This window comes from Manis javanica, chromosome 2 (genome assembly GCF_040802235.1).
Source record: "Manis javanica isolate MJ-LG chromosome 2, MJ_LKY, whole genome shotgun sequence".
Classification (NCBI taxonomy): Eukaryota; Metazoa; Chordata; class Mammalia; order Pholidota; family Manidae; genus Manis; species Manis javanica.
The window spans coordinates 81,874,119-81,890,532 of NC_133157.1; the positions used below are offsets into that span (position 1 = coordinate 81,874,119).

A 16,414-nucleotide genomic window follows, 5' to 3' on the forward strand; every position below is an offset into this window, starting at 1 on the left:
AGAAGCCTGGAGCAGAAGCAGCACCTGAGCAGAGGCTGAGCTGGGGGCAGAGCTGTGGCAGATGGGATTCCAGTGCTGGACCTACTCCTGGGAGAATAAAGCTTGCTATGAGCCCCTTTTACCTATTCAGTCTCACCTAATCCATAGTGAATTTCCCCTGAGCTAGGAACCCTCTCCATCTGGAGCTATGCTGTGTCATCCTGAAATTTGATCACCAACTTCAAATCTCAAAGTCAAAACCAGAAGAAAATTTCCCAATACAACTACTAGTACTTCTATTACTAGTAGTAAAAGAGTGAAGATGCACACTAACATAATGCTGTTTCACATTTCTTACATGTTTACCGTGTGCCAGGCACTGTTATAAGGACTTGACATATTTTGAATCATTCAACTGCAGAACAGTGCTCACAATGGTCTGTATTTCACAGATGAAGATGTGGAGATACAGAGAGCTAATGCTTGCCTAAGGTGAAAAAGCCAGGACTCCAACCCAGGTTATCTGACCACAAGGGCCTGCAGAAGGAACCAAATTTTATGAAATTCCTCAAGAGTCTGCTCAAATTCCTTGCCTACTTTTAAAACCTGGGTTGCTGATCTTCTTCATCATGGCTACTTGCTTTCCAAAGTTGGAGCGACAGCAGTGGTAGTTAAATATCCAGAAGGAACAAAATGGAAGGAAACAGTGGAGTGGCATCTTCAAAGGGCAGGAAGAAAAGAACTTCTAGCCTGGAAGTTTGTGTCCGGGGAAAATATCCTTCAAACACAAAATTGAAGTACAGGCATGTTTCGATAAAAATATTAGAAAATTAATTGCCAGGATACCCATTTTAAAGGATAAATTAAGGACTGTCCTGCAAGCATAAGTAAAATTAAGCCAGATAGAAACTTCCAGATGTGGAAGAAATGAAGAGCAATAGAAAAGGTGAATATAGGCAAATCTAAATGAATATTAATTGTATAAGACTTTATAAAATTATGTCTTGTGGGGCTACACACGCACACACACACACACACACACACGCATACACAAGTTCACATACATGCGTGTACATGTGTGCTCACTAAGCTCAGACCTGGGCAGGAGGCCCCCTTCTCTGTCTCTGAGCCCTTCAGTCTAGCTTCTTTCACCTATGTAAGAAGTAAGATGTGAGGCTCCGTTTTGTGTTCCCTGTTTCTAACGTGTTCCTGGTTCCTGGTTCCTGACTGAACAGGAGAAGTGTATCCAGTATTGTCCTTATAGGGAGAAGACAACGAGAGCCTGGATCTGGTCCCTTGGACCCCTTGCTGTAGTCTGTGATGTGTAGCTTTCTGTTAATGCTTTCAGTGTCCTGCATCCTTGACCTGCAGGCTTGAAAGCAATCTCATTTGGGTTCAGTGAGCTTCTCTAGCAATCAAACCCTGTTTAGCTGCCACTGGCATTGCAATAACATTATTTTAATAACCAAAACTGAAAATGACCCAAATGTTCATTAGCAGCGGAATGGATAAATACATCAGGCTGTTTTCATATAATTGAATCCTCAACAGCAATGAAAATAATTCATGCTCCACACAGAACACAGATGAATCTCACAGACAAAATGTTAAGTTTACATTTGTAAAAAAGAGTACAAAAATAGACAAAACTCACCCATGATAAGTACTTTCCACCTTTGGAGGGGAGGGATGCCATAATGTTTAGAAGGCATGAGAGGGGTTTGCTGGCAGTGTTCTACTCCATGACCCGGGTGGTGGTTCCATGGTTATGTTCAGTTTGTTATAATTCACCAAGCTTGTGATTTTCTGGATGATATATATTTTTAAAAGTGAATTATATTAAAACCAGAAACAAACACTAGATGAGCCCACAATGCTATTTTAAAAAAAGACAAAGAGGGAAACACTTCCTTGGTGACCTTTGTAACTAGGCCATCAACTCCTTGATCTGAAAATTGGCAACTAAAGAGGGAAACTTAAAAAATTAACCACGTTTTCTGTACAGACTATATTTTGGTATAATCCAATAGCCCTACTTGAGGAGGGAAAGGGTTTTATAAATAAAGTATTCCCAATTAATAAAGATAGAATTAACAACAGCATTAGGAAATCATCAATGAGCAAACCTTGATAAAAATGATTAATACAGCAAAGATCATTGTATTAGTTCTCTGTTGCTGCTTAACACATCACCCCAAAATGTAGCATCTTAAAACAACAAACATGTATTACCTCTCCATTTCTGTGGGTCACGCGTCTGGGCCTGACCTACCTGAGTGCGCCTGGCTCAGAAGCTCCCACTAGGTTGTAGCCCCGGGGGACATCTGGAGCTACAGTCATCTCACAACTTGACGAGTAGGATCTGCTTCCAGGCCCACTCATGTGGCTGTTGGCAGATCTCAGATCCTTGCTGGCTACTGGCGAGCCATGTGAGTTACTACCACGTGGACGCCTCCATAAGGCATCTCACAAGATGGCAGCTGGCTTCCCTACGAGCTAGCAAGTGAGTAAGAGCTAGAGAGGAGTCCAAGACAGAATTCACAGGTTTTCTGTAACTTAATCTTGAAGTGACCTCCCATTAGCCTCCCATCATGCCATCATCAAGCAAGTAGGAAAAGACAGTTTTGAGACAGCAGGGGGATTATGAATATAGGTAAACAGATGGTAGCAAGGAATTATAGTTAAATTTTCTTGGTATACTAATGACATCATGGTTCTGAAAGAAAATGTCCATGTTTTTCTGAGATGCACACCAAAACATGTAAGGATAATTTGAGGCATGAAGCCCAAGATTTGCTTTAAAGTCTTGGGCTTCAGCAGACACAGCAAACACAAACAAAAGGAATAGATGAAATAAGTGTAGTAAAATCTGAGTAAATGTTGAATCTAGATGGTGGGTATATGCAGGTTCATTATACATTTTTATTATTTCTATGAATGTTTAAGCATTTCCACAATAAAAATGGGAAAAAAGAGCCAGGACTAAATGTAATTTTACAACTGAGTTCTAGCTAGATTTTAAATAATGCATATTTCTAATATTATTTAAATAGAGCTGGCCTCATAAAAAGATGGAAATGCCCAATCTCTTTTACAAAGGTAGCATAACTTTATTTTCACTATATCTTAAAAAAATTTATTTTTTTTCTTAAAATATCATTGATAAACAATCTTATATTCATTCCAAATACACAACACAGTGGTTCAACAGGTACGCCTATTATTAAATCCTCACCCTGACTAGTGCAGTTGCTATCTGTCAGCACTGGAAGATGTTACAGAGTCACTGCCTGTATTCTCCATGCTGTACTGCCATCCCCGTGACCAACTTATATTAAGAAGGGTAGCACAACTTTTAAAACTTTTTTTGAATCACAGCATAGATGAATAAAAGTTTACAGTTGTAAGTCACTGAAGGAATTTGTGCTTTCTCAACACACTTGGGTGCCCTGGTTCAGATAAAAATCCAGCATATCACAAACATCCAGAAATCTCCATTTCTAGATGGTATCTGCCCATTTCTAGATGGTATCTGCTAAAGATATCCACTATGCTGACACCAAAATCTGTTTCTTATTTAAAAACAGTGCAAAAATTATAAAATAATTTGACTATATAGGGGCAAATTTTCTGAATATTAGGAAATAAAATCCAGAAACATATATGTAGGATCTCCATAATCATACACAGTATTATTCATAATTCAATTGCTCACCATTATTTCTTGCACTCCCTCTGGGTTCTTGCTAAACTACATACTTTGCTAGCAGTAGAGCATACTTTTTCAGTAAGGGACCTTGGGTGTAAACACTTTAGGCTCTTGTATGTTTTTTAATGTATTTATTTTAACCCTACTCTTTAAAGAGAGTCTGGCTTGGTGGTGAATTCCAGATTGACAGTTGTTTTCCCTCAGCATTTTGAGTCCACGACACACACCACTGCCTTCTGACATCTATTGTTAATGAAAGTTCTACTTGTTGATTTGTCATTTCTTTGTATGTAATCCATTTTCTCTATTCTGTACATATATTTTCTATAATTATATATTTCTTTGCTTAATGTTTTTACAGTTATGTTACAGCGTTTCTAGGTAAAGATTTATTTTTATTTTCTTGCTAATCATTCAGTGAGGTGAAGTTTTCCATTTTGAGGTTTCATGTTTCTTTGTTTCTGAAAAATTACCAGTCATTTTATTTTCAAACATCATCTTTTTCCCATTTTATTTTCTTTCAGCAATTGCCACTGGATATGTTTCTGAACTCATTCTACCCTTCCATTACTCTTAACTTCTTTCAAACTCTGTTGCCCTATTGCGCTATTGTCTAGAAGATTCTCTCTCAGTGCTATCTTCCAACTCACTAATCTTCTCTTAGGATATATCCAGTATACCACTGAGATGGTTTACTGAGGTTTATTAATACCGTTTTGCTTTCAATTACCATATTTTTCAAGATTTCCAATTTGTTCTTTTTCAAATCTTCCTGTTCTTATTTCATAGATGCTACTTCCTTCCTCATTTTTTGAGCAGCGAACATACTTTTAAGTTATCAGACTGATCTCTATATCCTCAGGTGTTAATTCTTCCATTTGCTGTATTTACCAACTATTTTTATAATTGACTCCATATATGTTTAGATTTTTCTAAAGAGCTGTTCTTGTTTGGAAGTTCTTCATACACACGCTTTCTCTTCATAAGATCCATATTTGCCTCAGCCTTGGTCCAGGTGGATTCCATAGTTCCAAAGCAGGTCTTACATTGGCAGGTCATTTGGATCTTTTACTCCTTATTCATGGCTTAATTTGGACCTCCCATGCATAATGTATAGCCTCAGTTCCTATGTTCCAAGGTGCCTATGATTCTTCACTTTCCATGTATAAATTCAGTGCTCTCAAAAGTAAAATCTGCATGCAAGATATTGTAATGAACTACATATTTTATTTAAGAAGTTACTTTTTTTGGATAGTCAACCTGAGGGTAAATTATCAAAGACCTATGAACTAGAGGGGGAGAAATAACACCGGGCATCTCCTGGCTCTCTACAAATCTCTTCTCACTATTGTATTTTATGTTTATGAATGAATCTGCAGTATAGTGCTTCCACTTCACAATCCCTTTATAGTATCTCCATTCCAGATCCTTTAGATCCATGAATTGTTTTCCTGAAAAGAATCATATTTTGAAAGAATCACTTGATAGTGTTATTTAACCTTCAGTAATTCAGAGATGCTCCATGGACACACCACACTGTGTAGCCATCCCCTTCTGTAGAAAGCTGTTTCTGAAGCTTTATAAACTAAGGGGGGAACCCAAGGTGTTCATCTGATTAAAGGCCTCCTCCAAATAGGAAAGTGCATGGGTCTGGCTAATGGGGCTGGAGCAGGTCCTGCAGGTCCATAGAGCAAATAAGCACAAGCTCTGGCCTACTTGTGATGGGCAGCTTTACCACTCTTGTGTGGTGATATGTGAGCAGATGACTTATGGCCCCGATTCTGCCCCTGCATCAATCAGGCCTCCATCTTGTACTGGGAAGGGCCTGGGTTTCCCTGAGTCTGCCTGGCAAGAAGTCTTTCTGCATGTTCTGTATGTGCCTCAAGTAGGAGTTTGGGGCCTGGGACTGTTCCTCTAGTTCATATCATCCCTAGTGGAACAGATACTGATGGTGGCCATGGTGTTCCACAGTCCCTCCCAAGGGCCAGGTGCCAAGTTTCAGGGAACTTCAGAAGATCTTGGCAGGCCTGGCATTGCAAAAACTGGTGACAGAAGGAAGGAAAGAGACTTTTGGCTTATTTTGATACCAAAAAGCTTTACGTGTTGATTTGTGGTAGACTCTATAGGCTGGCTCACTTCATGCCTGTTAAAAATCTTTGTTGCCTTCCTTTACTGCAGAAACCAGAAAGAGCTAAGATCTGTATTCCCCAGCCTTTCACCAAGGGGTGGCTATTAGACTCAGGTCTGGCCCGTGAGCTGTGGGGAGAAGTCCTCTGAGGATGGTGATCTGAGGAAAGCACCTGAGGAGGCTTTGCTCCCCTATTAAAAGGGTTCAGAAGTAGCCAAAAGGGTCCTTTGTCCTAGTGCCCTCTTCTGCCTAGAATGTGGCCACAGTGCCTGGAGGTAAAGGACATGTCTTTTGGCCATGAAGACAAAAGTCACATTAAAAAAGTGGTGGAGCCTCAGTCCTTGGTAACATCAGAAAGCATTGCTCTAGCCCTGGTCTAACGGCCCCAGACTTCTAAGGATACAGGAAAAATAACTCTAGCTGGTCAAAAATAACTCTGCCATTCTTGGTCAAACATTCCTAGCCTACATGGTCACACAGAATGTGGCCTTAGTAAGAGTAGCTCTCCTATGATAGGAGCAAAACAAGATGACAGCACCCACTCTCTTTTCCTCCTCCAGTGCTTGGTGTTAGTAAGGATATGTTCGATAATATTCTTTGGTATACCAGGAGTTCTAAAGTTCATCTGCACTGAGAATACTTTAGGGGCTGGCTGGCTGATAAATGGTAGTACTACTAGGCAATGTAGGACAGCAAAAGATGAATTGTTGCAATACCAGTGAAACCAAAGGAATTACTAGATATTTTTCCTATGGATCCCTACCTGGCTTCATGCACATTCTTGGAATATAAAAGATATGCACCAGAAATTCTACCTACAGGATCTGAGGAATGAGGTCATGGAAACAGAGAAAAAAACTCCCCCACAGAGTCTCGAGGCCACATAAGAGGCCCCCGGAGGTTAGGTGGGCAGCAGACAAGCCGTGCACTGGGTGGAAGGGGCAACTTGGCTTCTTTGGGTGGCAAAACCATCAATGCTCAAGCCTACAATAATTCCTCAATGGGCTTTTCTTCTCCTCCTCCTTCTTTCCCTTTTTAAGAATTAAGGATTCAGTCTTCAGCATCATAAAGCTATTTATAATAGTAATTAAAGTAGTGATAACATTTGTACCCTTATAAAAGTACCACAGAATTCAAATCACAACTCAGATCTTCAAGGATTCAGCATCTATCTTACAGAATAAGGGTTTGGTCAGTTTTAAGATGAAATGCTTCTGGATCTGCTGTCCCATTACTGATTCCCATGCTTTCTCCTCTCTGGCCTCAGACTTAAGCTCTGCACTATTGTGGATTATCTAGACCATTCCTACAATTGCCTTAATTCGTACTTCTTCTACCTGGGCTCCAAAACACACAAAGTATGACTCTATCAAAGGAATCTGAAACCTGCATTAGACTTTGTCAAAACATCAATGTAGGGAATTATAACAAAGACTTATCCAGGATTCTGGACCAAAGATGATCAGAGTAATCAATCCCTCCCTTTAAATCTTTTCCTTCTGTCTTTCCCACTATTTTTAATATAAAAGTGGAGGTGTCAAAATATTTGCTGTGCAAATGGTTTTATCTTGACTCTAGAACATATTTAGAGGGGCTCAAATATTTTACATTATTGATTTAATCTATTTTTTATAGCTACACAGAATGGTAAAATATGACCTCCCTCATTACATTAGGAAAATGGAGACTATATGAATAAGATACTCATTTCTCCTTAAAATCACTAATATATGTTTTATAATTAGTACAGAAGTAAAGGAGATGAAGTTCAAGAGTTAGTGCTTGGATCTGGGATTTCACCCTGGAATGTTTGATTTTCTGCTATCTCACATTGCTACTCTAGGCAGCAAGAACATCAGCCACGAACTACGGATGAGCAAGATTTCCATGGGTCAGTCTTTGACTATTTGGGCTCTAGAAATCTAGGTTAATTTTGTAGTAAGATTTCCACCCATTTTCTCCTTCATGGCCTCATTTGTTTCAATTACCTCGATCAGCTAATAAGTATTGAGGAACTTCATCCTTAAAGACAAACTTTTCCTGCGGGACACTGGAAATGCCCTCTCTTTGTAATGTTTTGGTGCCCTGAATCTTCTGTGTGGGGACTGGTGGCAAGGAGCTGGAGTGATCGATGAGAATCTCAAGAGGTGAGGTGTGGTTGGGTGCAGGGATCCCACACTGAGCGAGTCTCTGCTGGGATTTCCAGAGTCTTGCCCCCAGAGACAGCGTGCTGGCCAGTAAGCTGCAGGGCAGGAGCTCCGCCAGAGATTCTGGATTTTCCTCCTCCTCCCTAACCTCCTTGCACATGAAAACAGGCTGGGGGTCTTCCGCTCTCAGGTCAGCTCCCTCGGGGAATGGCACGCCACTGAGGTTGGGACTAAGTATCTTCTGTGCTTCACTAGGTGAGATACTGAGAGTTTTTAGGAGATTTGATTTCTTGTTCTCGTTATTAAAATTGTCCACGAATGCACATAATTCTGGCAGCTGTGGAGAAAAAAGCAGGAAGTCAAGAGATGGGTGACAATGTAATCATCCGGCAGACCCACAAGCCCCAGCACAAACAGGATAACCATTAACCGTGAAAAGAGAAGCATCTTCTTTTTTTTTTAATTTTATTAAGGTATGATTGATATACACTCTTTTGAAGGTTTCACATGAAAAACAAAGTGGTTACTACATTCACCCATATTGTCAAGTCCCCACCCATACCCCAATGCAGTCACTGTCCATCAGTGCAGGTTGCCAGAGATCAACTATGTTCCTTCTCTGTGATACACTGTTCTCCCCATGATCCCCCACACCATGTGTACTAAACATAATATCCCTCAGTCCCCTTCTCCCACCCTCCCCACCCGCCCTCCGACACCCCTCCCCCTTGGTAACCACTAGTTGATTCTTGGAATCTCTGAGTCTGCTGCCATTTTGTTCCTTCAGTTTTGGAGAAGCATCTTCTTTTAGTTGGGAAGACCTCTTTGCCTAAATAAACCAACTCAGTAGTGGCAATTCAGGGCAGGATCAAATCTCAGATTCATTCCCCAAAAGGGGTATAATTTAGACACATCACTTAAACCCTCTGTTATAAAATGAGTGCATTAGACATGGACTCTTAAGTCTGTAAGATCTTTCCAGTTCTAAAATTCTGTGAGTTACCTTGGGGAGAGAGACAGCGATGGGGGTTTTCAAACTTTGTTTTGAGTAAGGCTGTATTTCTCTTAAGGAACAAAGGGAGCCAGATAATCTAGATATCAAAGCTTCATCGTAGTGTCTGAAGGGTTCAGAATGTTCAGAAATGTAGTGCAAAAGGGCTGGAATGTTTTAGCAAAGCAAATGGTTACATCATGGGGTGTTTAGGACTAGTTGGCAGAAAAGACATTAAATGCTTCCCCACAATACCTGTCTGTATTTAAAATCCTACGTGGAAGGAATAACATTTTACTTTCTAGAGCATCCTGCCTACTGATTCCATTCTTCCTGAGAGGCTTCATAGGCCATTTAGCTGGAAGGCCAACGTGAGCGCCCAATATGGGTCATTTAGCCCAATGCCGTTTCCCTCCCATCCTCATCAGTTCTATTCCAAGAGCAACAAATATGAAGTGGCCTAAGGTTGGCAAGCGGCTCTTCCAAACTCATGACCATTATCATAAAAACAGCTCAGCTCTCCTTCCTGTCCACTGAGGTGTTGCATTTTGCAGTGACAAAAAGCTCAAGTCACTGAAGGGAAATTTCGGTTTCCTAGGCCCCCAGGTATGTCACTAGGTATTCAGTAGTTCAAGTTTTTACAACTTTTAAATACAAAGCTTCCTGTGCACAAAATGACAGCATTGTAAGCATATCCGGCACCCCTGGGGGACTCTGCAGTCTCGGCCTCTGCAGCTGGGTCGGGGTCCCTGAGGAGCACTGTGCTGGGGCTTTGCTCCCTGACCCCTGAGGAATGCAGTGTAAGGGGAGAGGAAAAGAACGATTAAACAATCGTATGAAATATGAAGGGGGAGGGCAATGTTTTTACATCTTCAGGATTTGTAAGTGGGACCCTTTTAAAATTTTTTATCATTTAAATTTTCCTTTTGTTTTCTCCTTACTGTAGGTCTGTCAGATTAATCATATTTCAACCAAATATTTTCTCTGAAACACTTCAAGTTCTTATGTTATTCTGGCATTTAATACTAGTTCAAATAATCCTTTATGGATTACTTAATTTTTTTGTCTTAGACACATTTTGATCAACTTTTAGTTTAACTGAAGAAAAACTCACCTACATCCTTACCGGGAAAACATACTTTTTATTCATAAGAAAAAGTTAATAAGAACAATAACTAACACTTGAAATAATTTGCTGTGGACCAAATAGACTAATAGGCATTTCACAGATACGATTTTGTTTAATCCCTTTGTGAGGGATTAAAAATGGCCATGGGATCTTTCCAACTGGTCTCGTCCATAAGGGACAGTTAAATCCACTCCCATGTATGATCCTGGATGGTCTTATGCCGGCTTTGAGTGACAGCATGACGTATGAAGTGACATTGCGTGACTGTCAGAGCCTAAGTCTTAAGAAGCTCTGTGGCCTCACTTCACATTCTTGGAAGCCAGAGTCATGGTGTCAAATGGCCCAGCCACCCTTCTGGAGAGACCACATGGAGTCGACAGCTGGCGCCAACCAGTAGATGTGAAAAATGTAGTCATCTTGAATCACTGCCCCATGATGACTACAGCTACGTACATGACCCTAGTTGATCCTGAAAGGGGAAGAACCACCACCCAGCTGAGCCAGCAGGCTCCAACCTTATGGGAAATAATGAATTACAGTTGTTTCAAGACACTGTTCCTAGTGGATTGCTATATACTGATGAATAGCAAATAAATTTCACAATGCTTAACATTCTTGGTTTAATTTATTCCACTGAAACCTCTGTTTGTAGGTAGGGGAATGTATGCGGGAAAACATCTCCGGGGTACCACTGCACCCTGACTGGTAGCTGCGGGGACGGGATGAGTGTCAGAGATGAACCGAAGCGCTCACTTGGTGTTTGGGATGAGGCAAAACACTTAGGTTCCTCCTCCTTCCCCAGCAAAACAGGAAAACCCAGGGCTTATGTATTCAAATATATATTTATTCTGAGATACTTATCATATATCTAGCTACCAGTCATTTGGAGAGAGATCTCCAAATACATTACCACTACTGTATCTACTGTTTCAATATGTAGGACAAAAAAGGCAATATAATGCAGCAGGCACACCCCGTTTCCTACATTTGGACAGTGGCTTCGCAGACATGTCTATCCCTGGAGCACTTAAAACAAAATGACTGTACTTTCCCTTTCCCTAACCTGCTTCCTCTAAGACCTCCCAGTGCCTCCTGGCCAGCCACTCCTGTACCTGCCGAGGTGTCCTTCATCCCGAGGCGCTGCCTTCTCCCATTCCCAAGAGACAATTCATTTTTCTCCCTTCTCCTTCCCTTAGGAGAGGGCTAGATTTAACCTCCCACTACATGTACATACTGATCTTCAATCATTGGTGCCACCTCAGATAAATGATTTCCAACTTTAGTGGCCAGCCCTGCAATTCTATATCCATAGATTCAAAGCAATACCTAAGACATGTGTGCTCACTGTACCACAGTGAGATTGACAACAGGGAGTGTGGCACAAGGAAACGTAGTTTCTTGCTGATCGTCATTACTGGATTACTATTAAGGACGCTTCCCTCTTGTTGAAGGGTCAGGATACAGAATGCTAAAATAGATAATCAGGCAAAAAGATGCTTTTATCTACTTTCATGCTTACTTGACTCACATACTCTTTACCTTAGACCTTTCTTTTGAGCCAAGCCAATGCCTAAACCTTGGTTAGCCCTGTAATCCAGCCTCTCATGAGAGTGTGCCTGGAGAAGTCATGAAAATAGAGCCAAGAAGCCTGTTTATAGCTTCTTGCAACTTGAGGGAGCCTCTGCATGGGCTCTTGAGCACTTCTAGTCATCCTTTGTTATTTCCAGGAATTCCTACAATAAATTCTAGTTTTCCTAAGAAGAGCAAGGGTATCTCACAGGAAACCAGTGGGTTACCCTCTTCTCCATTTGCACTCACACCCAACCTTTCATCGCCCTCCACCCCAGAGGGAGGGCTCTCTCTGCTCATCTATAGTAACTCTCTGACACAGGGTGGTCTATTTGACTCTCCTCCTAACTCCTGTGGAATATTTCCCCTTCATCAGGGAAACAACTTCTCTGTCTCCATTATTCTTTTATCTTAAATCTCATCTTCCTCACTGGCTCCCTTTTGTCTTTGCAGGCATAAAATACCTTCCATTTGGGGGAAAAATCCAACTTCTCTTACTCTGATGCTAGCACAAACTCTTGAACCTTCATCTCTCCTCTATTTCTGTGCTTATTATTTTTTATATTCTCCTGATCTGATCTTCAGTATAATATTTCAGTTGGGTGGAGACATGAAGTTGCTTATAAGGGGAAATCACAAAGGCATATACTCTCTGAACCTAGAATTTCCACATCTAAATATTATGTATTTTTATATTTGTACACTTGACAATGAGATGTGAGGTTATTCACTGCAGCATTGTATGCAGCAACATTGTTTGCAGCTTGGAAACAAACTGAGCTTCCTAAGAGAATGGGACCCAAGATAATCTCTATGTCTATTGACAGTGTGAAGGATCAGTTATGGTTTTTCATACAACAAAACAATCTTCAGCAAAGGTTTCTGTACTCTATGTCTCACATATGAGCAAACCTAATCTATAAGGTTAGGGGTCAGCAGAGGTTTCATCTTGGGAGGGGGTCAGTGCTGGTATGGAGCATGAAAATTCCATAGTTCTGGTAATGTATGTTTATTTGATCTCAATGTCAGTTGTATTTGACTTACAGAAATTTATTGAGCTATATCTCCAAAAGTTATGCACATTTCTGCATCTATAGTACACATCAATGAAAACTTTACCTAAGGGGGAGAAAAGCACTTTCTAGAGAAAAGGGAAGAAAGCCAAGAAAAATCCATTCATGCTGTTTTTGGGCCTGGATATAACTGTCAATAGTGAATGATTAATGATAACAGAAAGGATCCAGCAGTGATAAGCTGATACCACAAAGCAGGAGAAAAATGTTGGAAGAGAAGAGAAGCATAAAGCAAGCACAATCTAGGTTAAGGGAATTCTACAATAAAACACAAGGAACCATGGTTGAGAATCATTAACTGTAACTGGTTCACTGGAATTCATTATATCCTTTCTTTCCTTTTTAAAACATTTGCAATTTTTCCAGAATAAATAATTTTTTAAAATGCATAGTTTGTGGATGGAGATTACCAAGGAAACAACAATTCTATAATACAAATGATCTGAAGGAAAAATAAAACATGGGTTCTGTGCAAAAGAAGTCAAAGAAGGAAAACAATATGCTGAAAAAAGGACAAAGAGGTTAAGACTCTAAGAAGATGATAATTATAGAAAATAATAAAGACCCAGCATACATATATCTGGTCTTACTAAGGAAGATAAAGGAACAAAATGTGAAAATGTATAATAGTTTTTGGCTTTACTAAATTAAAGGACCATAATAATTCATTGTGACTCTAAAAATAATAATAGAAAACGATGAAGGTGGAGCCATATGTTATCAAGAAAAATAATAATCATTGCAAACATTAATAGTATTTACTATGGGCCAGACACTGCTCTGAGTTCTTTTATAGATTAACTAATTTGATCCTCATTAAAATCCTATGAGTAGATGCTTATTAGCTCCATTTTACAAATAAGGAACCTGGTTAGGTTAAGAATACAGATTAGGACTACAGAATGGCAAGGATGAAAACATTAAAATTATTTCATGTTGGCGAGCTGATGGGAAGTGGCAAGCTTACATAGAACATTTGGTGGAGTGCCCATTGGTACACCCTCTTGGCAATTTGGCAATAACTTTTATGATTTAAGTGTTCTTTTTTGTGACTCTACATGTGTTTCTTAAAGCAGTTTCCTGTATGAATTATTGACCGTGTGTAAGTTAGGAATCAGTTTCCTCATGCAGCATTGTTTATTGCAACAAGAAATGAAGAGAATTAACATAATGTGCAGAAGAAAAGCAGGGGTAAGACAAGAGGAGGCAGAGAAGGTTCTGATGTCATTCAACTTCCTGGTGCCCATCATTGCTGAGACAGGCACCATAGTGCACCACTGGGCCCCTGCACTGTGGTAAGGTTTGCCAAAAAATTCCCTTTCTTCCTTATGATCATTTATATTTGGGCCCCACCCCCAGCCCAATTATGACAAATATACTTCATGTGAAAAAGATTTCCAAATCACGAAAAAGATGGACAGTTCATATTAGAAAAAAAATAATAGAAGAACTGTCAAAAGACTTGAGGAAATTCGCACAATTAAAGATGAACAAAGTCAATAAACATATAAAGATATGTTCAATTCCCTGGAAGTTAGATACATGTAAACTGAGATTTTAATATCACTAGATTGGTAAATGGGAAAATAGTGAAAATGTCCATTCATGGGGGGGTGTGGAGAAATTGGGACTCTCATTCAATGTTAGCAGAAGTAAAAATTAGCTCAAACTTTAGAGAAAAACTGGGCAATGTTAGAATATGTGGGCTGTTGAAACCAATAGTAGTCTTCTATCGATATGTGTTAAAGAACAACCAGAAAATGGTGCAAAGGTTCCTCATTTTATGTGTTCATGATATTAAAAAGCTGAAATAGGGGACGAAGTAAATTTAAAAATTATTTAAATTACCATGCCATGTAACCATTAAAAATAAAAAGGTAACTTAAAAAAATATTTTCCTCATTAAATGAAAACATGTAGTAGTAGATCCATATGAAGAATTTGATCTCATTTCTTTTCAAAATACAGCGATAGTAAAGGCGTATATATTCATTGTAAAATCTCAGAGGGAATCATTCTCCAGTGGTAGTCCACAAGTGTTTGATTTAGAGTGAAACTTTTACTGCTGTTGTATTTAAATTTTTTTCTTTCATGAAGTATTACAATAAAAATAGAAAGCACTCCTAGTTGGATGTCAGGGAGTGATATAAGAAAGATGTGTCTAGAAATATGTTTCCATGGATGTTCAATAGAGTATTATGTATAATAGAAAAAAATGGGAAACAACCTAAATGTCCAAAGATGAACAAATTAGGGGAAATCATTAAGTGGTACAGAAATATTAAATAACTGAAAAATTTTTTAATGGTTTTGATACTAAAGAAAAACAGACACTAAAAGAGTATTTATATATGATCCTGTTTTATCCAAAAATCCTATGTGTTTCACTTTAAAATGTTCACAATAGTTCTATTTAGGGTAGGGCAGATGGTGAATCATTTGTCTTCTCCTTATGATTCGTTGTGCTTTTATACACTTAACAATGAGCATTTATTACCTTTACAATTTAAAAACCCCACGTTTAAATCCAGCAGGAGGAAAAGAGAAAGAAGAACGAAGGAGGGCGGCTGTCTGTAGAAATCGCACCCGGTCGGAGACCAGCCACTGTGTCTCCCCCTGACCACGGGGTCAGATGAGGGAGGCCCGGGGAGGTAGCTCGTTGTACTGCCTGAGGTCCAGGTGACAGGACCGGTTCTAATTCAACAGAGACAAAGGATTTGTGCTGACCTGGTGCTGGAGGTGGGAGTGAATGCCAGTGGGCATCAGGTTTCTTTCCAGGACAATAGAAAAGTTCTAACACTATGGGGATGGGTGAACAACTCGGTAAATTAACGACATCACTGACATGTGTACTAAAAGGAATGAATTTTATTTAAGTCAATTATATAACCATGAAGTTGTTTTAAAAAAGGAGACAAGTCAAATGACAGAAAAACAAAACAAAACTGGTCAGCTATCTTGTGATCTGCCTGAAGAACACTATTAACACACGGGCAGGGGCCCGCTGGGCACCCGTGAGAGGGGCGGGTCTACACGTGGGCAGCCTCCAGCCCTGCTCTGCTCGGCCCTCCTGAGCAGATGTGTCAGATGATGGAGCGACCGGGCTGAACAAACCTGGGCCCCTGACCATACGTAATGGCTCTGAATACTAGCCACACTGGATGTGCTGCAGAACTTGAATTTTAAGTTCCAAGAACTTGAATTTATTATCGCATTTAATCCTCTCATCAACTAAATCTCTGACGCGGATGCAATTATAATCTCCATTTTACAGATAAGGAAGTGGGTGCGGAGAGGGTGAGCACCTTGCTGTATGTAACAGCTGAGAAGTAATGAATCTAGGATGAAACAGGGAGTCCTTCTACAGAATCCACATCTTTATATATTATGCTATTGTGCATAAATGTGATTATGTCACATCATATTTTTCAGTGTCATTTTATTTGATTTTCCTCTGTGTCCCTTCCAGATCAGAGAGCATCATTGCTTTTTCCTCTGAAGCCCCCAAGTGCGTGTGGCCACCTGGAGAGGTTACGGGGTTCTGTGCTGTGGGAACGCTGGTCCAAGCGAGAAGAGGGCTCCTTGGGAAGGTGAGAGCTCACAAGGGCCTGAGGGTTTGCCTGGACTAGATTAGCTTTGGCCTGATTTCTTACCAAAATACCTAGTGGACTTTCCTGGAGATTTCCCTG

General features: G+C 40.0%; 1 protein-coding gene across 1 annotated transcript in view; it reads right to left on the reverse strand.

Moving 5' to 3' along the window:
- Positions 1-2,681: 2,681 nt before the first annotated feature.
- Positions 2,682-16,414, reverse strand: part of C2H9orf153 (chromosome 2 C9orf153 homolog) — a gene marked incomplete at its 5' end in the record, with an annotated part of 47,878 nt that continues 34,145 nt past the window's right edge. The window contains 2 exons of the mRNA XM_073219922.1: positions 2,682-5,139; positions 7,805-8,300. Of these exons, the coding sequence (XP_073076023.1) occupies positions 4,919-5,139; positions 7,805-8,300 (717 nt within the window). The remainder of the gene's footprint in view (positions 5,140-7,804; positions 8,301-16,414) is intronic.